Source organism: Leptidea sinapis, chromosome 47 (genome assembly GCF_905404315.1).
Source record: "Leptidea sinapis chromosome 47, ilLepSina1.1, whole genome shotgun sequence".
In the NCBI taxonomy this organism is placed as follows: domain Eukaryota; kingdom Metazoa; phylum Arthropoda; class Insecta; order Lepidoptera; family Pieridae; genus Leptidea; species Leptidea sinapis.
This window is the reverse complement of record NC_066311.1, coordinates 3,386,847-3,414,466: the sequence shown is the minus strand read 5'-3', so window position 1 is coordinate 3,414,466 and position 27,620 is coordinate 3,386,847. Positions and strand designations below refer to the sequence as shown.

The window sequence follows — 27,620 nt, the reverse complement described above, 5'->3', positions numbered from 1 at the left end:
TCAGAAAACCATCAGCATTTAGATAAATTTGGCACATTATTGAGTTGGCAGCCTCGGATATCGTTCAGATGCTGGGCGAAAACATACTCAGCAGTGTCATAGTGCTCTTTTTATTAAATAAGACCTTACAATCACTCATTCAAGAGTTTGAAAAACAATTTCGACGGCAGTTAAGAATCTAAAAAACCCATATAATCCTCTATGGTCATTAACGAGTTCCATTCTTCCACATAGTATAAATGGGAAGTGCATTTTTCTTCAGGTCTAAGCTTTGAACTTTGTGACATAAAATGTTAAAACTCATGAGCCCATAATTTCACTAGCTCCGGTCAGCTAGTCCGTATATTCACTGGCTAGGGCGGAAGCCGCGAAGAATATTTATGAAGTTTATTGAACTAATGAAGTATAAGTAAGAGTAGATAGTAGACGTTTTGAATCCGGAAATTTTGATGGCAAAGATTACCTCACTTTGGTCATAAGTGTTAAAGGATAAAATAAACGCAATTTTTTTAAAGAAGAGCAAGATACGTATTTACACATAGCTGAAGACCACGTTCGGCAACCTACCCAAGTTAACTCGCCATAAGGTCATGCTGTGTGTATGGTGGGAATGGAAAGGCATTTTTCATTATGGCCTTCCAACCATCGATTCGGATCTACTTGCAGCAACTTTTTTACCAGATTAAAGTAAGAATTTGAAAAAAGCGGCCGGAATTGATCAAAAGAAAGGGTATGGTCTTTCATCACACATCTTAAGCCACTCAGCCAAAATTTAGAGAGGTTGCTTTAGGCAGTGCCCAGTTAAAATAAAGAGAGGCTAAAAACTACTTGGCGCGTTTTCTTCCCAAATTTCCAAAATTCCTACAGTAATGGGATCATGTCACTAACCTCTCACCAACAAGATGGCAAAAAGTCATCGAACAAAATTGCACATAATATATAAAAATTTGAGTCTTGATTTATATAACATTTGAAGAAAATTTTTCCCCGACCTACTTACTATCTGATAAGAGATCTATCTAATAAGAGAACAAGATTAAGAAAACAAGAAACCATTAAATGTAGTCTGAAATAAAATTACAAATTCAACAACTCCTTTACCAAATAATCCTTAAGCGTCGGCAAAGGATATTTCTTTTTTTAGATTCGAAGATGCCCTTGTTGCCCGGCGCTCGAGGTCCTTTATCACGTTGCCCCGCCACGAGGCCTACCTCCCGTGGAACGTGACTCGTTCCGTTATGTAAGCTTTACATTATACTCCATCCCTGGCCGTATTACGAAACGTGTTCGATATCGTGACTGGCGCGGCTAGAATTTCATGAGACGCGTGTAGAGCCAGGTCAAACCTTATTTTATTTATAGACAGAGCAAACGGAACTGCATAACCAGAGGTCTTGATAATGCGTTGCTGGCCATTGGACTATATTCTGAAACAGAAATGGTGACGCCCTCTTTGTGTTTGCTATATATTTTGCAATCCGAGTCACGATTAAAACGTACAGTAAACGGGAAGGTCACTAGTCCCAGAAGAGTATAATAGGTGTCCAAACCTCCACAGTTGTAATATGCTTGACTGCTTTTATTCTCTCATCGACCCTTTCAAACATGCGTCTTTTTAATGAAAATAAGAACATACGAATGAGCAGGACGTTAAGTTGATGGTAATTTCTAAATTCTGTAAATTCTGAGCGGCAATCTAGCTAGCTATCTAATCTGCCGAGCTAGCTACGGCATCCTTCAGACCGAAACACAATAATGCTTACACATTACTTGTCTTACTCTGAAACTAGCTTATTTTTAATACATTATCCGTTCTCCACGTGATCGTATCATTTACACTAACTTCAGATTGTTTAATGTAAATAAAATGATAATGAAAACAATAACATTTTGATATTGACACGTGAAAAACATTGAAAGATAACTAGTATCAAAGATTATATACACTTATACTTAAACAAACTTATAACAGTAAAGTATGTGCCTATTGAACTAACAACATGCGAAGGTTCCACTAAGTATAGCATAACATTAATGCTTAGTAATATCATAACGTATATAAAGGAGTAACTCTTAAAAGTTTGCCAAACAAAAAACGACGTAAATTTTCCAAGTGTGTAGTAACGCTAGCATAAATCAAAGGTGAACTGAATAAATTTCCAATGTAGATTTCGCCAACGCATTTCGACAGATATCGGTTTGACAAAAAAATTATCGATTGTGACGCCAGAGTTTGTGAAAAACCAACACAATGGCGATTGAAAGGAAACACAACATACGGGCGCTCGAACAATGAGTCGCAATTGAATTTCGGGCCGCGCAACAATACGCCAACACTTTCAAAACTGGCCCAGATGCTGGCTAACGGTACGCCGAACACCGGGCCACAGATGCATCGCCGATCGACGCTTGCTCAATTCGATCACTGTTGCTGACTGTCCGATGTTCTTTTGGCACTTGTTGTTGCGTAAGTCAGTTTTGGAATCACCGAACACGCTACATTGGTTTTCGTATTTTGCAGTGATTTAAAGGAGACCGGAGACATGTTGGTAAATCATGTCAAGTCTGTGTTCTATCTCAAACACTGTTCCTTCTGCAAATCAATGAGGTAACATTGCATCAATGATTTGCATTTAAAATGCATTGTAATTAGCGGATCGAGTTTTAAGCAGTTCCACCGAGTCGAAACTTATACTAGAACCCGGCTTCTTACATTCTTGATGTTATAGGATTGCCTTCATATTATGTGCTTCAGTGATTTGCCAAAAATGGGTCTAATCTAACGAGGTCTCTTTTTGTTCATTTCAAATCCTTTTAGAAACAAAAGAACTTAGTGTGTTGAACCCTAAAAAAATATTCTTTACTTTATTATAATCAAAACACTTTTTTATGCGGCCTTTTATACAATATACATTTCCAAGTAAACAGGATATGTTTAAGGTGATGACTATAACGTTGAAAGATTCCGATGAGTAAATAAATAAATACAGATCCAAGCATAAAGCAAAAAATATCTTCGGGAATTTTCCTCTTATTACCTCACCCAATATTAGAAAACTGGGTCTCGTGTTTCGAGTGACTGCCAAAACCGAATTCACTTGCGAGGCAAAGCCCAATATTGGCTTTTAAGAAACTGTTCACAATTTTATGAAAGATGGACTGATGGCTCGCAAAAAAATCAATTATGCAACCTCAAATGTAAGCAACAGAGTGTAAGATTTTGGAGGCCTAGACAGGTCAAAGTTTCCAAAAGACATATTTCAGGCATGAGAAGAGCATTCTTGCAAAAAACATGTTGGAAAGTGTAGTACAAATCGTACAAGTAAAGTGTTAACGCAATTTAATAAAATTGTATTGGGAATCGGTATATAGCTGCTACGCTACTAGACTAGTTGACCTCTTTGTCGCGTTATTGCATGAATAATTTATTAATTCCAGCCTTAGAGTAAGGTAAGTCATATCAATATAGCGATATCAATATATTCAAACTCCACAAAGAATGACTATTATTGAAATATTTCTGATGAGTCGTGAGACTTTTCTAGAATTATTGAGATCTTTCGCCATTTTTAAATATAAGATGGTCTAAAAGGACTACTATATTAGGGACACCGCGGCCCTTTTTCGGATCTTCTGCATCCTTTGTGAATCAGCCTATATTGATACAGAATTACAGTTGTCAGAATACGCCGACTTTTTCCATAAACCTAATTATGTTCTTGGAAAATGTACTGGATGGGACACTGTCCTATGAACTTCGCGACAGAATCTATATCTGAGCTCATTCTGGAGATGCATACTTTAATTATTAATATATGTAGATTTTTATTTAATCTGCAGCAGCAATAAATCTTTGGCTAGTCTCTGATCAAAGGTTTTCTCCCAGTGTAATTTGGTTTGGCTTCTGACCTAGTTTTGTACTTAGTTCTTTTCAGTTCAGTTATATAATCAACTAGCGACCCGGCTTCCCACGGACAGTGTAAGATATTCAATCTAACATCAATCATCAGCGACAGGGCATTCAAGTTAGTCCCGGCTCCTATGAGACCGCTGGATTTTATTTTCTTACACGTGTCTTGCTGTTACTGTATCTTTGATAGAGGTTGAAAAATTAATAATGAATCCACCAGAGGCACAAACTTTATCTTGACTGCTTATCGGAGGAGCGTAAAATCGGCCCTTATGATATGATTATCTAACGTAGAATTCACAATGAAGGTCGCCATCATACCATGAAACATTTTAGATTCTCCATTTGAATCAATTTCTTTCGCCACAAAGCGGCACAATTTTGCAATTATGAATGCAATTTAATAATATTTACACATTAAATTCCTTATCTGACTTTTGTTATACAAACTGAGTGTGCTCGTATACGAATGGATACGTTGACATACCTGGTTGCTCAATTAATAATAATGTTGGTAGAATTGATCAAATAATAAAACCTCATTCTACTATTACAGAGTGGCGAGACTAAAACGTTAAGCTGAGTTTTTAGGATTGCTAGAAATATTGTATATTCAGATTAATTCATTCAGAAGGATGCAGAAATTCACAAAACGTGACAACCAACAGAAAACTATAATTTCAGCTTGGAGTATAATAATTTGATAGTTTGATCTCCCATTATAATATGATAGAAAATAAGAAGTATAAATAAAAGAGTAGGGTAAACCAATTTTGGACATATAGAAACATTTTATAAAATAGTTACAAAAAAAAACACATATAGACAATATCCCAGGAACAGACATAAATTTATAATGCCTACTACTCGGCTAAATCGAGTTAGTAAGTATTTTCTTGGGCGATGTATATGCTTTTACAACAAGCTCCCAGCAAATGTTCAAAACAAATGTAATCGATATTCAAAAGAATTGTTAAAAAACGTTTGTGTGGTGAAGGTTACTATGACATAAATGACTTTCTTAATGATACCACTTATTGGAAATGGAGCAACCGCCCTCAGGCTATTAAATAATAAATTTTATTATACTGTTTTACGTTGTAACCATATTTCTATAAACAAAAAAGCCTATTCATTTCTTTGCCCGTTCTTCGCAGGTCTGAGGCATACTTTTTCGAATGGGTGGTAGTTTTTGGCCTTCAATTAGTTATCTTGTTTTGAAAAAAAAAATATTAGATTTAAATCACTCTGGGAGAAGCCAAATAAAGAAGAGTTTGCAAGAAGTTGGATAAGGCGTCGACAATGGGTTACATAAATATGACGTTATAAGTCCGACTACGAAAAACCTTAAGCCTTATTATCACCACATATTTTAGAAAGCTGAAGAGATTTTTTGTCTGTTAATGAGAACACAATATTAGTACACCAGTCGGTTTTGAATATTTCTTTTGTATGTGATATACAGATTTATTTTAGGATATCTGTTATTAAGCAAAGGTGCACTTTGAGCTAGTCATAAGTTTTGCTTTTTACGAAGAAAGTCGGAAGGAAAAGCGTTTAGTAAATTTATTTTTTATACAACAAAAGCCACAATAGTATAGACGGGTAAAACCGCGAGGCACATTGGTATTATTATATCAGCGAAATAAACGGTACACAGCCTGACATGCTATCAGTATTCGGTGATATTTTAAACCACAGACAAAACTATCTTACCACATCAATCATAATCTTATCGCAGCGTGTGATACTTACACAACTCTTTTGGTTTCCATTCATATTTTATCGCATATAATTTAGTTGTATATTCTGTAATAATTATAGTTATACTAGCTGCCCCGACAGACGTTGTTCTGTAAATACTGTTTTATAGGAAACTAGTGGACACGACAGACGTTGTCCTGTACACACGTCTTAAATTTGAAAAATCGGTCCAGCCGTTAGGAGGAGTTCACTAACATACGCATGAGCAGAAGAATTATATAATATGGACGGAATTGAGAATCTAAACCAATCTCAAATTCACTGAAACAAACAAAAAAATCATCAAAAACGGTCCAGCCGTTTAGAATGTAGTTTAATTGTGAATCTAAACCATTCTCGAATCCACCTGAAGACACACACCAATCTCAAATTCACTGGAACACACAAAAATATCATCAAAATCGGTCCAGCCGTTTAGGAGGTAGTTCAATTGTGAATCTAAACCATCCTCGAATCCACCTGAAGACACACAGAAAGTTTCATCAAAATCGGTCCAGCCGTCTAAGAGGAGTTCAGTGACATACACACGCACACAAGAAATATATATATTATATATTAAGATTGTCAAGAATATTTAAAAACATCAAGAATTATTTTGTAAAAACGCACCCTGTTGTTATAATGAAATTATTGTTTCACAGCGGAACTGTCAAACCGTGCGTCACTAAATTCTCTCATAGAAAATATGTTCATACAAAACAAATATCGGATATAAAAAAAATTATGGGTCCCAAATCGAAATAAAAACTATCCTATCTCTCAAGTTGGACCAAACTGCACTCCATGAAGTAATCCCCATTACAATCCGTTCATTAGTTTAAGAGTCCGCGATGGACTCTTAAACGTGTCACGTAATTTATATATATTTAGATGACAGGCGTAAGTAAGACTCGTTAAGTTGTATGTGTCTTGCTCAGGGTAAACGGTTAAAATTAGAACACTGAAAGGAATGAAAAAAGGTGCCGTGGGAAATAAATAAAAAAATGGGACAATGCAGTACGAGAAAAAGGCGACACTTGATCGGGAAAATGGAGGGAGTTAGAGGTATATTATGTCACAAGACAGCCTGAATTGGTAGATAGCCATAAGTTCTTAGTTACATTTATATTTAAGAACTAAAATAAGATTTAAGTTAAGAACTTATGATAAGCAATTTATGAAAAGATCAGAGAAAATAAAGAATATTTAATTTATTCTGTTAGTTTTGAATTTCGCTAGGTACTAAAACTGTAAATTTATATATACCGAGAAAACTGGAAATAATTGAATAATTCCCCTCAAATCTGGTAATTAAGTCTATGGCTATGTATTTGGCTATTATTAAGAATAAAAATTATTCAACGGTATGGTATATCTGCGCATAAAAGGCGTTATTAAGTAAATAATACCGCGGGTTTCTAATTTAAATCGGCGAAAATTACCGCTGTTATACTGTTTGCACCAACATCATATTTTTTTACATTATGATATTCACGCTTTTTACATACGCGTTATAATGTCACGGACAACGACACGACACAAGATATAACAAACTCGTTAATATTTCTCAACACTTCCCACTTAGTATTAATTAAGCCTCCAATTAATTAATATATAATATATTATAAGACTATTATGGCCTAATTTTTATATCAGTTATCTGTAAACCAGTTAGCGTTATAATGTTTACTGTCACATTACTTTAATTAGTCTCAGAACTTTTCAGGGCTTTCTCCGGACTTTTAATTTTCTCATGTAACCCTAGGCCTTAGTTGAACGAGTCATAAAGCCGAAACACATGGTCGGATTTGGTACGGCCGGACCATCGGACGGTCTGATGGGCGCCTCGCAACACTTGGTCCCGCGTAGACCGTAGTACTCGAAACGGTCTAAGCTCATACCATCGAACAAGACCGCGTCCGATGGTTCGACCGTACCAAGTGCGATCATGTAATCATAGCGGACGTACCTTATAGTATGTGTCGTCCGGGTGAGCCTGCTGGTTGCTCGAGGTCTGCGCTAGTGGGCTGAGCACGCGGCGTTTCTTGATTAGATGCTGCTCCGGCGACAGCGCCGGCTTGAACTCTGCTTGCGTGCTCTGTGGCTGACTGTTGCAATACTGGCTCTGCACCGGGTACATGACATGCATTCCCTGTCGAACAAAACGATGTTCGTACACACATTCGTACTCTAAGGGCTGTATTGCACTGGGACACCATAGCGGCTCAACCAGTCGCGCCACCGTTCGTAAACATTCGTAAGCTACCAAACTGAACACCATACAGAAGCACGACACCACACTGAGACAGTATCAAATTGCACCTCAAAGAGATAGCACTACTGCTGTTTGTAAGAAGGAATAGAAAGTTTACGAGATAAAAGAAACAGTGGTGAGATCATCCTTATGTAGCCTTAAAGCATTTTATTTTTAAATCTCTATCGGAAAAATCCTAAATTGATGGTCTACTTTGAGTTCCGATAATAAACCTTTCTGTATCGAAATTATCCATCGTATGCAATTAACAAACGCAAAAAAAATAACACACACACGTGTGCACACGTGTTGCATGCAAACGTTGAGGTGGGAGCGTCAATGGCGGCCGGACTGGCTGCCGAGTGAGTGAGACACCATACAGCTTTATAGTGGAGACCGTACCAGTAACACTCTGTGCACGCGTCCGAGCTGCTCCCGCCACCAAATTGGTTGCGCAACCAAACAGACACCAGATGAATATCTCCCTATATCTTCTCCCTCCCCATATAGAGCTGTATATATTTTGTTGGTAGCGGCGACTGGTTGCGCCACCGTGGTGTCTACACGTATCATGTAATACAGCCCTAACCCATATGTGTTCAGACATTTTAGCACGAATAACTAACAAATATTTACACACCTATACCTACGAACACTATTTAACGGGATATTTTTACCATGATTCAAAGATTTTCCTTGATTAACGCGAGTGTGACACATTTAAATAAAACACTTTTTAAAGGATTAAAACGCGTGTAATTTTAACATTAGACTTTTGCTTAAAAGTTGCATTTTTATTATTATTTTAGTTAACCCAACGTTTCAAGACCTTTACAGATCTCGTTTTCAGGGGGACCGTCCCTCTGTGTTTTATTTAAATGATTCGAGGATTTCCCAAATATCTCAAAAAAAAATCCAAGAATACGAATTACAAAATCGCTTCAGTGAATAAAAATAAATAAGTTACTTTTACAAAAGTAAAAAAAAAATATTGGTACTTATATCTTGTACTATAACGGAACCGTTGGTGTGCGATTAAGACTCGACGCGTGACCAGATTTTGTATGTCATCAATGGAAGTGAACTGGGCTCAATAATTGATGTAGGTATTAAAGTAAATATACAACAATCATAATCTGCGGCCGAAATATTCCACCTTCGCACGACACGCCACAAATTAGGATATCATCCCCACCATCTGGATGTGTGGCGGTCCTCCACAGTGCGGTTTTCAAGGAGCTTTCTTCCTCGTACTACTAAGCTGTGGAATGAGCTTCCTTGTGCGGTGTTTCCGGGACGATACCACATGGGTACCTTCAAAAAAAGCACGTACACCTTCTTTAAAGGCCGGCAACGCTCTTGTGATTCCTCTGGTGTTGCAAGAGAATGTGGGCGGCGGTGATCACGTAACACCAGGTGACCCTCGTTCTCGTTTATCCTCCTATTCCATAAAAAAAAAACATACAATAGCACTTCTCGGTCCTAATAATTTTAAACATTTCTAACACCCGACAAGTACCTATTCGAAGAATTTGCAATTTTCGCAACACGTAGACGACGGTTTATACCATCGCTTGTTATAATCTTGGCTGTACATTGTATGGCATAGCTCCTCTCCTCATTACCTCCTATTCAAAAAAAACAAAATAACGACCGATAACGAGAAATTATAAAAAGTTTTCTACATCCCGAACCTTGGCTCGTTTAATTTCGTAAAAAGCATCATAAAAAGCGATTCTCATTTCCTAAAAGCTGACAGGCTCTCCATAAATTCGCGGAAGGACACGAACGTTCACTGGGAAATATTAAACAAATATTATTGGGACCCGAATTTTTGCTCAAGGAAAATTCTATAATTAAAATAAAATATGAAGTGTTGCCCATCTTTAATATAATATTATATGGATGGTAGACTTCCAATATACAAGCGTATATACCCGTTATTTCCAAAGTGATCTAGGTACATATCATAACACCTTTGCACAGGATGCCGTCTAGATTATGGGTACCACAACGGCGCCTATTTCTGCCGTGAAGCAGTAATGTGTAAGCATGATTGTGTTTCGGCCTGAAGGGCGCCGTAGCTAGTGAAGTTACTGGGAAAATGAGACTTTTTTAAGGTAAGGTGACTGTAGTGCCGCTCACAATTTTTGGGTTTTTGAAAAATCCTGAGCGGCACTGCATTCCTATGGGCAGGGCGTATCAATTACCAACAGCAGAACGTTCTGCACGTCACGTCCCTTATTGTCATAAAAAAAGGTGAACACTCCGGGGTTTTTCTATTTATCTAAACCATAGTTTCTCAACCTTATTTTGCTCACCGCCCACTTTGATATGTTTTATTTCTAGAGTATTTTCGTGTATTTTTTTGCCTTTTTAGACTATTTTTTTAATCTACTCATGCCCCATCTGCGCCATCTCAATGCCCCCTAATTTTCTCTGGGTCTTCTACTGCCCCCCCGAAAGTCTCAAACGCCCACAAAGGGGCGTTATCACCCACGTTGAGAACCTATAATCTAAACGAACCGGTATCGAAAGAAACAGAAATTTTGACTTAACCTATTCAAGAATATCTGCGACCGTTACTAGCGAAAACATGTATACCTATTTGATATTCAGTACTTACTTAATGCTACCACTTACTAAATGTAACCTTCAAGTGTTTTGATGAGTTTTGGGAATATGGTAGAATTGCTATTGGTCGCGTCACTGAACTATCACGAGTAGAAAGGGTATGGATATTCGAATAATATTTCTAATGCATATTATAATGCCATACACATCTCATGTTTATATTTTTGTAGTTATCGTAACAAAATAAATGTAGAATGTTATATCGTCGACCATGCGATATCATTCCACTATTGCTAAAAATATTCAAGGACGGGTCGTCACCTTAAAAACCGGTACCTTAAAAAAGAAGGATTAATGTTTTAGAGTTATAAAATAATATGTTTGGCGACTCTATGTTATATCAGTTAAAAACTAATACATTTACATTTTCAATTGCAAACACTGAAAATGCGAGGTTGTTCATGTCAAGTATCCCTAATAAATATATAACACTAGCTGCCCCGACAGACGTTGTTCTGTAGATAATAAAAAAAATACTGTTTAATAGGAATTTGCCAATAATATTTCAAAACATCAAGAATTATTTCGTAAAAAATGCTCCTTGTTGTTACAATGAAATTGTTTCACAGTGGAACTGTCAAACCGTGCGTCACTAAATTCTCTCATAGAAAATATGTCCATACAAAACAAATATTGTCAAAATAATTATGGGTCCCAAATCGAAATTAAAATATCCTATCTCTCAAGTTGGACCAAACTGCACTCCATGAAGTACTTCCCATTAAAATACGTTCATTAGTTTAGGATTAGGAGTCCATCGCGGACAAACAACGTGTCACGTAATTTATATATATTAAGACTGATGGCTTAACTAACACATGGTATGGGACGGAACTTAGCACTGCTTATATTTTAGAGAATGATTAAGAGTTACGCACAGACATTTTAAAACACTTGAAAAACTTAAAATTAGATTCAGCAATCTGACTGCCACGTTACCGAAATTTACGTCGGACAAACGCGGAGGCCAGATCATTATAATATATATATGTAGGTACATATAAAACCCTAACACAGGGTCTTTTGTGTAGAGGACTTGTTAGAAACCTAAAGAAAAGACAGCGAATTTAACATAACAATTTCATAAGTCGAAGCAAAGTTAAATTGAAATTCCTAGGAAAGCCTACCATTGATCGGCTCGCTATCGACTTTCTAAACGCGTGGGCGAAACGCCCAGGGCTCGGGTAACTGCGTACTGCGTAGGTAGCTGATGTCGTGTCGGTACTTCATTGAATAACTTAAACCAGCACTAGAATACGAATTCCTGTTCAAACGTATAGTACGGGACTACTAAAGATTATGCTCTTAAGACAATGTAGATGCTAGATCCCGCTAGACCTATTTTGGAAAAGGGGAAAAGCATATAAAATAGTAATTCAAAAAACCTATAACAATATTTTTAGTTGTTGAATTTCCTTTATTGAGTCAACGTGCAACATTCAGTGCAGAGCTGCTAGAATTGCTGCGGATCGCCAGTGCTCTATGAACTGCCCGAACACTTGGCGTTGCGTAGAGTCGTCGCTATTGTGTGTATTCTATCGCATTTATCACGGAGAATGCTTTGAAGAATTGTTTGACATTATAACTGCCGCCACTTAAAAATAGAGGAGATCTATGTGTCACTAGGTGTTTGTAATCTTGTTTGACGTAATATAAATGTGCAAATATCTTCAGGTTCTCTAGTTCGATCTGATTTCAGACCAACTGTTTCTTTTAGCGATATGAAAGTGACATCATTTTGCAAGCAATGTTACAAAACTACCCGTAAAGCCGAAAGGAGTTTAAATGGGGCCTTATTATGAGTCGATTCACAATATTTAAGAACCGTATTAACGTTGTATTACATACCCTAAAAAAAAAAAAATATTAATTTCACTGATGTGCAAACCCTTTTTCAGTAAAATTAAAGAGTAAACTACGCAGAATGTACCTACATTCCTACCTAATTCGCGCAACGACAAAAAATTTAAAAGACCTAACCTAACGAAACAACCTAAAGGAACACTTACTTTTTAACGAACTTAAACATCAAATTTACAGAAATGGCTCAAAGTGTGCTCCGCCTTGCTCAATACACAACTTCGCTTATCAGGATATGGCTTGTGTGGCATTTGGCACCATTGTCGGTGTTATTGATGGGAAAACCAGTCCATCATGCTGCTCCATCTCGACAACCGTTGGGCAATCGGAGAAATACCCTCTGTCCTTCACATAATATAAATTTTTTTGAAGCCAGAACTTGAGCATAATGACATCCTTGTATTTAGGTAGCAAACATTTATGGATGAAAAATAGAAAAACTATTAAAGTAGACAATTATTAGGTGAAATAGGTACTTAGGCCTTTGTGTTTAACAATCTAGTTTCCTGACATGACAGCTTACTAGGGTTGACAAAATTTTTGGCTTTGAAAATTAATTCAATATTTTTTATGGGGTATTTTGTACCACATTGTACAAGGTGTAATAATAAATTGGAATAGAGTGATATTAATTTGGTGATTCTAGCATGTGTTTTAGTATGTGATTTCCCAAAGCTATTCCGCAATAAGAAATAAACTCTGGTGGTATGTGATGAAATTAATACCTCTTTAGTCAACAAATAACATAAAAAAAACTAAACACAGAGTAAAGCTATAATGCTGGTTTCCAACATCATGTGGGACACAGTGACAATACCAGGCCGCAACAAACATGTAATGGTGCTTACAAAATTTCTGTATCAGTACACATAACATATTGGCAATATGTCAAACTAACACTAAAATCAGCCCAAAAATGTCGACAAATCATGAATACATACACAAAAATAACTTTTTAAACAACGAAAGTCTTAGGTAATTTTCTGTAAGAATATTTCTCTACTCTTGTTTGGGTATTGATTCTGAAATGACACTAATATCTCAATCAATGTTTATTATAATATTACTTACATAAAAATATTTACAATGCTGTCTACTGGTAACTATGTTGGGTTAAAAATTAGTATCCTGTAGCACGAATTATGAGGTAAAAAATATTGTAATTGATAGAGCTTAAGTCCACAAATCTTATGCTAGCAATCTTATTACAAGGTAATACACCATTTCAGGGAGATAAGCATTATAACCTAACCACTAATTATGACATTTTTAGGATTGGGACATTTTAATGTGGAGGAAAGAAAGGGAGCCTAGAGATCGTTCCTGGCACTTGCCTATGCTGAACTAATTATTGCATAAAAATAATATTTAAAGGAGTTGCTAGCTGGTTTCTAAATGTTATATTTACGCAATCAGTCTCTTGATAGAATCATTAATGTTTCTGAGTTTTTAACTAGTGACATAATGCATCAAATGTCATGTGTGTTAAAAACAGACAGAGAATCAGAATCTATGGCTTTAATGATAAAAGAATACAATTCAGTTAATGATTATTTTAATGAGAAAAAGTGATACAAAAAGCAATACATTCACCTTACAGTAAGTGATACACCCTACTCATTACAATGTAGAACTTATTGACACTCAGGATTTTTGATTGAACACAAAATTTGAATGGCATCTCAATTGCACTCATTAGTAAGATGAGATTTTAAGTCTCATTACCCCAGAAATTTCCCTAAAGCAGGGTGTAGCCTTAAAAACAGGTTAATGCTTGCTCAACTCCACCATCATAGCCACCTTGCATCCCGTGCACTGCCTACCACTGATATTCTTTCACTAATATTATGAAACAATAAATTACTCTATTGGTTGAAGTATATGCATTTTGCATTCCATGCAATTTTTTTTTTCAGAGAAAATAGGTTCTGCTATAAAACCTAAGATTATGTACCTAAATATTATGTTCTTTTTCAGCAAAGGCACACAAAAATATTACAAAGAGAATTTTACACAGTATTTCTTCTATCAAAGTGCCATTTACTTAGAATGGTATTGAAGTTATGAGGTCATAAAACTTCTACAGGAATTCTGCGAAAATTTTAAAAATTTATAAAATTCTTATTAGAATTTTCACATGCAAATTGAAGTATTCTCGTCAGAACCCCCTTATTCATAATGGTCCTCTAACTTTAAACAGCCGCTTAGGAGTGTTTTTTCTCATTCTGACTTAGGTCAATAGAAGAAGACAGAGTGAGAATTAGCAATGCTTTAAGTTATTATGAATAAGGGGGTATATCTTTACTAGGCTTCCATCGGATGGGCAATACAAAAATTGTGTTTTCTCTTCAATGACCAATAATACATTTAGTACTGCTCAATAATTGATGATGTAACCAGCAGTAGTGTGCCCTATTACAAACAAAACAGCAGTTTAAAAAGCTTATGAACAGATAATCTGAATGTTAATTGAATTAGGAGTTACTTTGCGGAAATCCATAATTAAACAAATAATTTAAGTTTTCTTTTGTTTGTTTTTAAAACAATTAACTGTCTTGTCAGTCTCGTGCCAGATTTTGGCGAGACAACACATCCTGAGGATGCCTCGTGTAGAGGCGAAACACATGTCGAATTGAAAACTTAAATCATTTGTATAATCTGAATGTTAATTAAGAAAAATCAAAATTTATTAAGTGTATCCCCTATATATACTGGAAAGGAGCCCCTTACAGCTTCATTTCCAACACTTCCTTATCTGGTTATGATCATAGCAAGGCTGATCAGGCCTGTCTCTAGGAAAAAAGATTAATTGATTGTATAGTGTACAGAACAAAGGAGGATTTTTAAAAGAAGAAATCTCTGAAACTCTTTCGGTCACAGCTTTTGAAGGAATGGAACTGCTCTAATATTCTAGCTTGCCATGGGTTGATTGAAAAAATTGTTTAATTCATCATAACTTTTACAGGTATCCGGCACCAGGAGGACATAGACTATATTTGTAATTTTTTTTATATTATAATAATGTAATCTGAATTAAAGTGAATCAGATTACAAGATTTATATATTCTCTTCTATTCTTCCTACAGTGGCTTCTGTGAAAGATGCACCTCAATGTAACTAATAAAAAAATCTTAGTCTTACTTACTAAATCAGCATATTAATTAACATTGATAGTGATTAGGGATATAATATAAAGATTGAGTAAAATATAATTAATTTTTCAGTCTGTGAAGGTCTAAAGAGGCAGAACAGGTGTACTAATGGCCACATTAATAATTTATAATAAACAAGTATGTTGATGTTGTATTATATATTTCAAGAGGATAAAATTAGCATATTAAACAAAATGTTATTTAAAATATTTTTTTGTTGGGTGAGTGAGATATTATAAGTCAATCAACCATTATGTAAATTATCCAATAGGAACTCACTGAAATCAAAACATAACATGCTTCAAAGTTCAAAGATACAAACAATACATTATTTTGACTATTGTAATATTATTATGATTTCTAAGAACGGTAAACTAACAACTGAATGTTCCATATAGAAAAACAAGATAGGATGGAGATGTTATAAAACATAAAATGTTACTAAAAAGTAAAAACTCGCACGTAGCGAACGAGTGAGCGGCTGATATCGCTTGGTAGAAAGCAATAACCGAGTACTGACGCCACGATTCCGTGTGAACCAGTTATTTTCCACACAAATTGCTCAGGCCGAATTACAGTTAGATAGTTGCCTCACCTATTAAAAATAAATCCTTGTCTGTATGATCCCACTACCATGCTGGAAAAGCGAATGAAAGCGGACAAAGGGTCCTTCACAACACAGCCATTTTGAAACTGTTCATATGATATGATACGTGTACCGCGAGTGTACAGAGTTTTATCAGTTTTAGGCAGTTTAAAATATTATCTGTTCGCACTCATTTTGAATTCAAAACACAGTAAAAACTAGCACTAAACATTTCACACACTTGGTACGATTTCACTCCATAATATTCCGCACACACTCGACCACGTCGCACATTGTCCGTCCTTCTCAAGCGACGAACTCACACAAATAAATTACGTCACGCGACGTATTGCTTCAAAATGACAGTAAGCGGGGAGCCCCACGGCCCGAACAAGCTGTTTAGCTGACGTTGACGTGAAGCATGTCTGTAGTGTCACTGTCAAAATCAACCATGGATTACCACGGACTCTAAAACCGAAGAACTAAATACATAATTATTTATTAAGTTATTATTTTAAATCAAATTATTCTTGCAATCTACATTCAACTTCATTTTGAAGGTTAACACTGCGCCTAGTCGTATCAAATCATTACAATGTTGCCATATCACAAAAATATCACAGAACGTTAGGATCGATGTAATGGAAACTTGCTTGATGCGCGCGAAATTTTAAATATGGTTGCTTAGTTACACGCAAACAATAATAAATAGGTACGTAGATAAATTCATACCTATCCGTGATTTATACATTTGACTAGTGTCACACCGAATACGCACAGTGTTTTAAGGCTTGATCCACAAATATTAAAATTGACATTGGTTTATTAATCGTGAAAGTATATATTTTTAACTTATTATCACCACATCTAAAAATCGATAATATTTTGCGAGTGTAAATTAGAGAACATTCTAGTAATAATAGTTATCCAATGTTTTTACTTCGAAAGAACGAAATATTACATTGAAAATTGTGCTTGTGAAATGTTTTATATTTTTATGCTTGTTTATATTTTGAGTACACCTTTACCCAGTTACGCTTATGATCCTGAAATTCAGGGTAAGTACAATCAATATTACTTACATAGTTAGGGATATTGTAAGCTTATTTTAATATAATATAACTAGCTTTATTTGTTAAAATGATTTAAGGTTTTATTCTTAGATTATTTATACATATAGATAGTCTGTGACAGCTGTGAAATCGTCGAAAAAAAATTGAGGTTGACTGTTAACCTCTATTTTGAGAAATGCATGCACACTAACACAAAGTGACATAGAAATCGCGAGTGTAAGACGTAGGTTGTCACGCACACTAAACTAACCTGTAATCTAATAAGCCTAGCCTGTTTTCATCTGTTGTCTACCAGCAAGAGGCTCTATCTAGACGTATAAATTGTCTAAGGTTTTATACTGATCTGTAGACTAGTAACTAGTTTCCTACATTTTCTATGTCGCTTGAAAACATAAACCCTTTATTACTAAGTATAAATCATGTACCCGTTTTCAAAACAGCAAGACCTCACAAGCTAAGCTTCTCTACTTTTAAAAATATTCCTAGTATTTTAAAATTTAAGGTCGGTATTCGAGAAGGCATATCAATAAGTACTTAATCTGTGATCAAGTGTACCTACTTTTTTTCTTTTATGCGCAGTTGGGAAGACAGTGACAAAATAAGTCCGCTTCATACCGTCCTAATATTATGTCCTTAAGGGCATAAATTCAAAACTCTTTGATGCTTTAAGAGAAACCCCCTTGGATATGGCTCTTATATTTGGTATAATATTATAAATAAATAAATTGACCGGTGTCGAAATAATATATAAATAAACAGTTGTCTCAATGAGAATGAAGTAAAAAAACCGTCATTTTGTAGAACTTACATATGGCCTTAATTACCTAAATTGATATACCACATAAAAGAATGGTTGGATGAACATGCGCCGAACCATCGCGCTATGACATCCGTTGTCCGAGCACAACAAAAGGCTTTGGTCCATGTAACTATCAAATTAAATCGCTTATATGGAAATTTATTTGGGATCCTACTTGTATTGAAGACCATACTTACGATACATACTTAACGATATAATAAATATAACCAGATAGTCAGTGAATGACTTTTAAGCTTGGTTCCATAAAGCGTATTATTCTGTTATTTTTACAAAAAAATCCTGTTAGAATCCAACAAAAAGTTTTTACTTTTGAAGTGAATGAGTGAAATTCTAGGAGAGAATGAGATTCGAAGCATTTTACAGTATTTCTTATGTTCGTGTTTTTTTTTAATTAATAGGGTAAGGGTGACGAATTTTTAAATGGGCTGTATTCCAATTTAAGTTAAGTTAAGTTGACTCATAGAAGCTCTGCCTACGTTCAATTTTCTTTCATGTTTTAACCAAATGTCTTTGATGTTGCACTAGATGCCATTCTTGTCTTTTTTTTGGAGAGGAGGAAAATACATTTACGTATTGAAGACCCCGAAATGGGGCCCATATGTCGGGCTCAGGTGTAAGCACCCCCTACCGACTAAAAACCTGCTCTGTGCCGATAGCCTAAAGGCTGTTACAGCGAAGCCGGGTGTGGGCCTTGGAGGCCGAAAAGCTCGCTGGCGCGGGGCGTCTCTGAGGCTGAAACCGCGGACCACCTGCTCACTAGGCTGGATGCATTGCATGCCCTGCTGAGATGATCACCAGCTGATCAATCACCAATAGTATGACTTCCGATCAGCTGGCAATCCATAGCATACCTTTCTCTACGATAAGTAGCGGTCATCGAAAGAAAAAAAGAAGCCCTGGAAGATTGCCAAATTAGATATATTGATCGATTATGACGAACGGCACTTCTCTTAAATATAATATCGCCAACACTTAAGGAGTGTTGCATATCTACGAGTCGTACACAAGTCCAGGTAACACTGGTGTTTTTGAAGGCTGCGTTCTATCTCCGCATGTCAAGCTGTGTTAAAATCATTTACGAAATGGCGTATTTAATATTTTTATACTACATCTTTTTGGAAGACGCCTTCGTTAATGTGATGACTGGGCTGAAAGTGTGTCATTTCTTACATAAGCGGGCGGAAAAGAGTATGAAAGAAAAATAATGAAAATCCATAACTAAGTCCATTATAATTATCATACGAACTATTTGTTAGTATCTACACTACTGCTTTCGTTTTTTTTTTAAATTTCTTACTCGTACTCGTACGTAATAATAGGTACTTTGTACTTAATTCAAATAGCTCATGTTCGTTCGTCATATAGGTGCTATCATTTTATTTGCTAAAATACATTTTCATTAATTAATGAATTTCATTTTTATTTATTTCGTAGTTGTATTACAAATCACTTTGTTTCACATGGGGAAAAGTACGATACCACAACTCATGTGTATTGACACATTCAACTTCATCTCATGCCAACAACAGCACCCTTGTTAGGAATCGCTAACTTTCACCCATTAGTGAACAACATTAGTGTGAATGTGACAGAATAGCGCATAGACTAGCGATATCAATAAAATTTGGGTTTGTAAATGAAGATCTATTTAGTGAAAGTAAAATACAGGATCGATAGAGGGATGACATAACATATGTGGCATGTGAACTGCGAAATAAACAGCAGGCGCCATTTTAACGCTACTAAGCTATTTACTTTGGCTGTAACATCGAGTAGCTAAAGTCTGACAAAGCGAAACCTACCTTAAAACGAAAGAACTTCCTCCTTACATTTGCTAATTAGGTACATAGGTGTATAATGTTTACGTATGAATGGTAGGTAGGTAATCTTAAACAATTTTTATGCTTCTCCATGTTAGAGTAGACTTCATTCAAATATACAAAGAAAATAAATATGTACTTAATAATCTATATATATAAAAATGAATTGCTGTTCGTTAGTCTCGCTAAAACTCGAGAACGGCTGGACCGATTTGGCCAATTTAGGTCTTGAATTATTTGTGGAAGTCCAGGGAAGGTTTAAAAGGTGAATAAATAGGAAAATGCTGCTAAATTAAATAAAAACAACAAATTTGTTTTTCCTTTGATGTGTCCATACATAATTTCTATGAGAGAATTTATTGACGCACGGTTTGACAGTTCTGCTGTGAAACAATGTAATTATAACAACAGGGTTCAATCCATAAGTAAGTACGAAATAATTATTGATGATATTATGAAATATTATTGACAAAATTAATAAAAAACATTATTTTATTTATTATATACAGAACAACGTCTATCGGGTCAACTAGTAATTATTATAAAATCCTGTAATCAAATCAGCATGCCAATCGCGATGAACCATAGACAACAGCTGACGTCATAGTGCATATTTACTTCGAGGATTCCACGAGCCCGTAGGTATGTTTTCGTTCCTAAAGCACATGCATAGTATCGCATAACATTTGTGAACTCAAAATAACGCAGATTAAGAACGCTGTACTCGTATTGATCAGATCCTATATTTATGTAGCGAGTAGAATTGCGTCGCATTATACTTGTGTAGACATTTACGGAAATATGGTTACGAACAATGGTTGAGAGATGGCACAGACTGGTGCCACAGTTTGAGGTAGGTGCACTTTGTTCCAATTTACGAAGCCAACGTTCTTAACTTATTAATAATAATGTAGGTAACATGAAGTTCAATTTCTTATTGATAGATTATTGAATGAACTACGTTACAGGAAATAAATGTAAATAGTTCTCTGTCTACTAATGTCTCATACTCACTGCCCGCAGCTATGTATTATTTATTTTTGTGAATGGAAAGACAAACGTTAAGGTACATTATAACCACCATGTATCTATCGTCTCTTGCAACACCCGAGGAATCTCAGGAGCGTTGCCGCCTTTTAGGTGCGTGTTTGCAGGTACGAATGTCACTTCGATCTGGAAACACCGCATAAGGAAGACATTATAGAGTTTAGTTATACCTACGGGAATAACGGGGAAGAAATTTGTGGATATATACCTCGCCAAAAATCCAGATGGTGAAGATGATATTTTAGTTATTTTTATGGAATGGGATTACAAACTAACTCACGGACAACCTGATGTTGAGTGATCACCGCCGCCCACATTCTCCTGCAACACCAGAGGAATCACAGGAGCTTTGCAGTCCTTTTCAGAAAGGTCTACGCGCTATTTTTGAAGGTACCCAAGTCATATCGTCCTGGAAACACCGTACAATGAGGCTCATTCCATAGCTTGGTTGTACATGGATGAAAGTTTCTTGAAAACCGCAGGAGTAACGCCATGTATGATAACATAATTTGTGGAAGGCTTATGGAAAGTGTTATCGATGTTGCGACAGTGGGGTTTTAGTGTTCAACGCAAACTTGAGTCTTCTGGGAGTTTCATTGGACAAGATTTGTTTCACCCAATTCCGCAAATTTCTCAAGAGGGGACTCCATAAAATACAAAAGGTTCTCCGGCACTGATCGACGATTTCCAGAGATTAGTATTCGGCGTCTAGTGTGAATTCGGGGACAGGAATCAGGTCAAACAGATCTTCGGCGCACTCCCTGGAAGAGTGTAGATTCACACTAGACTAGAGTGAGTCTTACTACTTTATTAATTTTTAGACCTAGTATTCGGATACCAAGTATTAGTAAGTAGTAAGACGCAGTTGCAGAGCAGTGATATGATAAATGAGGTGTGCTTTATGGTTGTCACGCAAACTTTAGTCTTTTGGAGGTTAAACTGAAATAGGCACTCTTTGCCCTACTTCGCGAAAATTGTAAGTATAAACAATATTACAAAATATCTGATTATTTGGATGACAAACAGCCTTGGGACCAAGATCCTGCTCAACTTCGATTAGCTTAAAATATGTTGTGTTATAAATATAATGATAGTTTTTGGGATCGGCCAATTAATAAAACGATAATGTGTTGCTCTGAAATAATAAAAGATTTATTATGCTTTATAGTTTTTAACACTTAATTTATGACCTTACCATATTAAAACAAACCTGAAATCATAAAAGAAACGACATTAAAGTTTATTCTTTAAATATACGAACTCGATATTGATAGTTTCAACTTTCAGTTCTAATCTTTTCTATTTTACCTCTAACCTCCAAGTTTGTAAAATGTGATAAAACTTTAAAACACAGATTAGACACAAGTCACTGACATTGACAACACATTCATAAATGCTTTGACATTCCTTTAGGCACTGTGGTAAAATAATAGGAATGTGTTTTCTTTACATAAATATAAATGGGTTACCAAAAACAGCACACAATACTCTAATACTCTGATCCGTGAGGATACGGCTAATGAATGTAACGCAACGTAACGGCTTATTAATAAAAATAAATAATTAAATGTAAAATACATCGTGTGTTAAAAATATTTTTAAAAATTAATTATCTATTATCTTAATTTATGGCATGTAAAAGTACCTACTATTACTTGAAAAATAAAATATTAAATTTTTGAATAACTTAACAGAGGTCCTCATAAAACACATAAGTCTATTTCCGGTACTGTACAGTGTTGTCCCGAGAGAGCCCTGCATGGTCAGTGATTTCTTCATACTATCGTCGACATTTCGATATGAACTAGTTTCATAAAAAATTAAATATATTTTCATTGATAAAAAAGCGGTCAAGTGCGAGTCGGACTCGCCCATGAAGGGCTCCGTAACAGCATAACATAATATAAAAGTTCTTGTAGTTCGTTGTAACTTTGATCAATATTTTAATAACTGTTTTTTTTTAAATAAGTTATTAATAATGCGTAAGTATAAAAAATTACTAACTAGATCTCGTTGTAATTATAACTAGATTTTCGGGACACATTTTACCAGTTTTGAAGTGTCTCTCGCGCAAACTATTCAGTTTAGACAATACTGATATTAGAAACCTCAATATCATTTTTAAAGACCTATACCCATAGATGGGTTTATACGTATGGGTTTGATGAAATAAAAATATAGTTTCAGTTCTTCGGGGAACCCCTAAAACGTACTATAACATATTTCAATTTTAGTGTAAAAATCTTAATGCAATATAGTTCTTAGAGTTTCGGAAAAATGGCTGTATACGGAGGGACAGACAGACAGACGTAACGAATCTATAAGGGTTTCGTTTTTTGCCATTTGGCTACGAAAGCCTAAAAAAATGAGGTCACAAAAGATCGCACCCAAAAAATTCTTATTTTATATGTTATAACAATGTGTTATTGAAATAATTTGTAGTTTTTTTATAAATTTTCTGCTTCGCGGAAGCCGCTGACAGAGGATGGGCCTATAGCAGAGTATTAGAGATTAGGCCCGTATTCCACACAATGTTTCAGATCAGGAATCTCTAGAAAATTTGTTTAGTGACTGAGAGTTCTGAGAGTCTGCTATATTGCGGAAAGTAAATTGGGAAGTGATTGACTGATGTTGCGTTCGAGTGGCTCTTCTCTACCTGTACATGCTTCTCACTAATCAGCCCGTTTTCAAGTAGCTTAATCCCATTTGCGTAAATGCGGTGCGCAATATCTTTCTTTTTATGGAATAGGAGGACAAACAAGCGTACGGGTCACCTGTTGTTAAATGATCACCGCCGCCCACAATCTCTTGCAACACCAGAGAAATCACAGGAGCGTTGCCGGCCTTTAAGGAAGGTGTACGCGCTTTTTTTGAAGGTACCCATGTCGTATCGTCCTGGAAACACCGCACAAGGAAGTTCATTCACCAGCTTTGTAGTACGTGGCAGAAAGCTCCTTGAAAACCGCACTGTGGAGGACCGCCACACATCCAGATGGTGGGTATGATATCCTAACTTGTGGCGTGTCGTGCGAAGGTGGAATTCGGCAGCAGGAATCGTCTTCGGAACACTCCCCGTGATAAATGCGGTAGAAGACACACAAGAGCACCAGTGCTCTTGTGTGTCTTCTACCTACTACCTACTACCTAGCTCGAATTGTCCCAGGTCCCCGACAATTCGAGCTGCTCTGCGTTGCACGTTGTCAAATGGATCGAACTGATACTGGGGTGTGCCAGACCAGAGATGACAGCAATACTCCATGTGTGGCCGGACCTGCGCTTTGTAGAGCGCTAGAATGTGGGCCGGCTTGAAGTATTGCCGTGCTCTATTGATGACGCTCAGCTTCTTCGAAGCCAATTTGGCTTTGCCCTCCAGATGGCCACGGAATTGGCAATCGCTCGAGATTTCGAGACCCAGTATTCCGATACTAGACGAGGCTGTAAGGAAAGTGTTGTCGAAGAGCGGTGATACGACAAATGGGGTTTTTTTAGTGGTAAACGCGCAAACTAGAGTCTTCTGGGGGTTAAATTGGACAAGGTTAAATTTACCCCATTCCGCGACCTTCTCGAGAGAGGACTCGATAGAAGACACATGTTTCTCCCGGCGCTGGTCGACGTTTTCCCGAGACAGACCTGCATGGCCCGTGTATACGGCATCACCAGTGCTGTCGTCTGCATAGCAATGTATGTTGGAGGTGTCCAACATATCATTGATATGCAGAACAAACAGCGTGGGAGATAGCATACAGCCCTGGGGCACTCCAGCGTTCACGGGCTTGGGATTCGAGCAAAAACCGTCGACAACGACTTGTATGTTGCGCCCAGTGAGGAAGCTGGAGCTCCACTTGCATAAGCTCTCGGGAAGCCCAAATGATGAAAGTTTTGAGAGGAGCGCCTTGTGCCATACACGATCAAAGGCCTTCTCTATAACTAGGCTAACTGCCAGGCCTTCGCCTTTGCTTTCAATAGCCGCCGCCCATCTATGTGTTAGGTATACCAGAAGATCACCTGCTGACCGACCATGGCGAAAGCCGTACTGTCGGTCGTTGATCAACTGATGACCCTCTAGGTATACCAAGAGCTGGCGGTTGATTATGCTCTCCATAATTTTGGAGGACAGGGAGGTAATAGCAATAGGCCTGTAGTTTGCCGGATCCGAACTGTCCCCTTTTTTTTGGATCGGATGGACAAGGGCTGGCTTCCATGAGTCAGGGACTACGCCTTTGGAACAAGAGTGCCGGAATAAACGCGTATGCACCGGCGTCAACTCGAGGGCACACGTTCTAAGCACGATTGGAGAAATGCCATCCGGCCCGCTCGACTTCCTGACGTCCAACGAAAACAGAGCTCGCCTAACGTTTTCTGTCTGAACTGTACTTCAGGCATAGAGCTCTGACACCGCGGGATGGTCGGCGGTGTTTTTCCGTTGTCGTCAAGAGTCGAGTTGGAGGTGAAAAGAGCGCACAGGAGATCGGCTTTCTCTTTTGCCGTATGGGCCAAGGTGTCATTCCTCATGTGCAACGGCGGCATGTACGACTGGTTGAAGTTACCAATAGCAGCTTTCGACAACTACCAGAACTTGCGTGTTCCGGTCGGGTAACTAGAAAGCTGCTCGCCGATTTTGACGACGTGCTTTGACTTTGCACGGGCGATTTGCCGCTTATAAAATCTCGAGGCACGGTTACATTTCCTTTTTAAGAACTTTGCAGTTCGGATCCTATGTGCCCAGCGCCGCAACCCAAGTTCGATACGCCTGATTTTTGCAGTCAGATGCTGCTTTAACTGACGCATCGAACCAGGGCTGTGATCTGCCACCGATCGGTACCACAGAGCTTGGTATAAAAATATCCATGCCCTGCAGCATCACATCTGCTACTGCAACGGCGCAGGCACTAGGATCATCCGAAGGGAAACAAACCTTGCCCCAAGGGTAGGATGCAAAAAAGGAACGCATCCTATCCCAATCTGCTGACTTGTAGTGCCAAACGCGGCGGGTCACTGGTGGTCTGCGACGTTGGCGTTGGATGGGCACTACACTCCTGACCAAGCAATGGTCAGACGTTCCGAGAGGGGCGTCGACAGAGACCTGGTAACTATCGGGATGTGTAGTCAGCAGAAGATCTAATAAGGACGGCATGTGGCTATCCACATCCGGGAGCCGCGTTGGCGACTCAACCAATTGGGACAGACCATACGCCAATGCAAAATTATGTACAGATCGCCCTGCGTAGTCTGTGGTACGTGATCCAAGCCATTCGGCATTGTGCCCGTTGAAATCACACAAGACTACGATTTCAGCGGAGGGGATCTGTGCAAGCACGTCGTCGATTGCTGCTTGAACGCAGTCCATGAGATTATCGGTTTCTGCGTTACCACTATGGGACCTGTAAACACACGCATAGATGCGGACGCGGTCCTCTAAATCTACGCGGAGCCAGAGAGTAGACAGGTCCCTACCCTCAAAATTGCCGAGACGGCGACAGCAGATATCCTCCCTAACGTACACACATACCCCGACATGAGAAAATATTGTGCTCAATTTTGGAATGACCTCCGGTCCTCGACACTAACCTATGCGAAACATAGCGGCACTAGGCCGCTACTTCACGCCGGTATTCTGTGTGAGTGTGGTAAGTAACCCGGACGAGCCAGGCCCGATAGTGCTGACGTTAAAAGACGGTAGCGTGACTCTCCCACTTTCAATAAGCCCGTAGTCGCCTCTTACGACACCCTTGAGCCTGGGAGTACCCTATTCTTTTTACGCCCCGGGGAAGCACAGGGCATCTTACTTGTTATCTATTGTGACCATCTTACTTGACGAAGTTTTTTACTAATTGTCAAAGATCTATTACAAATTCCAGATGACTTAGAAACATGCTGGAATATGGGCCTTACAGTAGTAATAGGGTTGGTAGGTTGCCTTTCGGTTTTAGCTGCCTAGAAATATCTATGCGTTGCTGGCTTGAAAAAAATAATAGTCATTTACATAAAGCTACCGATTGGCATTGGCTACCAATGGACAACCACGATATAAATTAGACTCAGTTATATCGATAAAACTTATCATATTTATAATTACCAAAAAAGGCTAATTAAACCTATAGTACTATAATATCATTGAATTAAACTTGAAATTTATTCCCTGGAAGTGCGTAGAAAGGCAGGCCAATTTATTCTTCTTTACAAACTCATAAACAACCTTATAGACTGTCCAGATGTTCTTCAAAATATTGGCATTTGTGTACCGTCATTTAATTGTCGAATAGGCACTTATTCCCCAATTTTTATTAAATTGCATAGAAATAACTACGGATTAAAATCAACATCCATCCAACCCATATGTGTGAGTTATAATAAAATATTTAAGTTAGATCATAATATCGATATTTTTTCAAATTTTAACTTTTATAAATAACTGGTGTCTTTGTCATTAAAATGATTAAATAATATAGATTAATAAGTAAGTAACTAGTAGTTATTCGATATTTATATTTTTTTAATTTGTTTTTAGCATTACTTTTTTTAATTAAGTAACGTTGTGCATACCTTTAATTTAGATATGTAAATAGTAAGACTTATTAACCTTTATTCCTATATGTAAAATTATGTATCTGTTGGTAAGTCTTAATAAATAAATAAATGAACTTTCCAACTCATCGCGGTTGAAGTCGAGGCAAGGAATGTAGTAAAAATATAAAAATGGTAGAGAAAAAAAAGAAAATAT

General features: G+C 37.1%; 1 protein-coding gene across 3 annotated transcripts in view; it reads right to left on the bottom strand.

Moving 5' to 3' along the window:
• The window catches only part of LOC126978086 (uncharacterized), a 188,812-nt gene extending 172,335 nt beyond the window's left edge, over nucleotides 1-16,477 (bottom strand). For 2 of the 3 annotated variants that reach the window (XM_050826802.1, XM_050826803.1), the window contains exons 1-2: nucleotides 16,149-16,477; nucleotides 7,623-7,805 (exon numbers count right to left, since the gene is read on the bottom strand). In XM_050826802.1, the coding sequence (XP_050682759.1) occupies nucleotides 7,623-7,802 (180 nt within the window). In that variant the 5' untranslated portion in view covers nucleotides 7,803-7,805; nucleotides 16,149-16,477. The remainder of the gene's footprint in view (nucleotides 1-7,622; nucleotides 7,806-16,148) is intronic. The other variant, XM_050826804.1, reaches the window with a different exon arrangement.
• Between the last annotated feature and the right edge of the window lie 11,143 nt (nucleotides 16,478-27,620).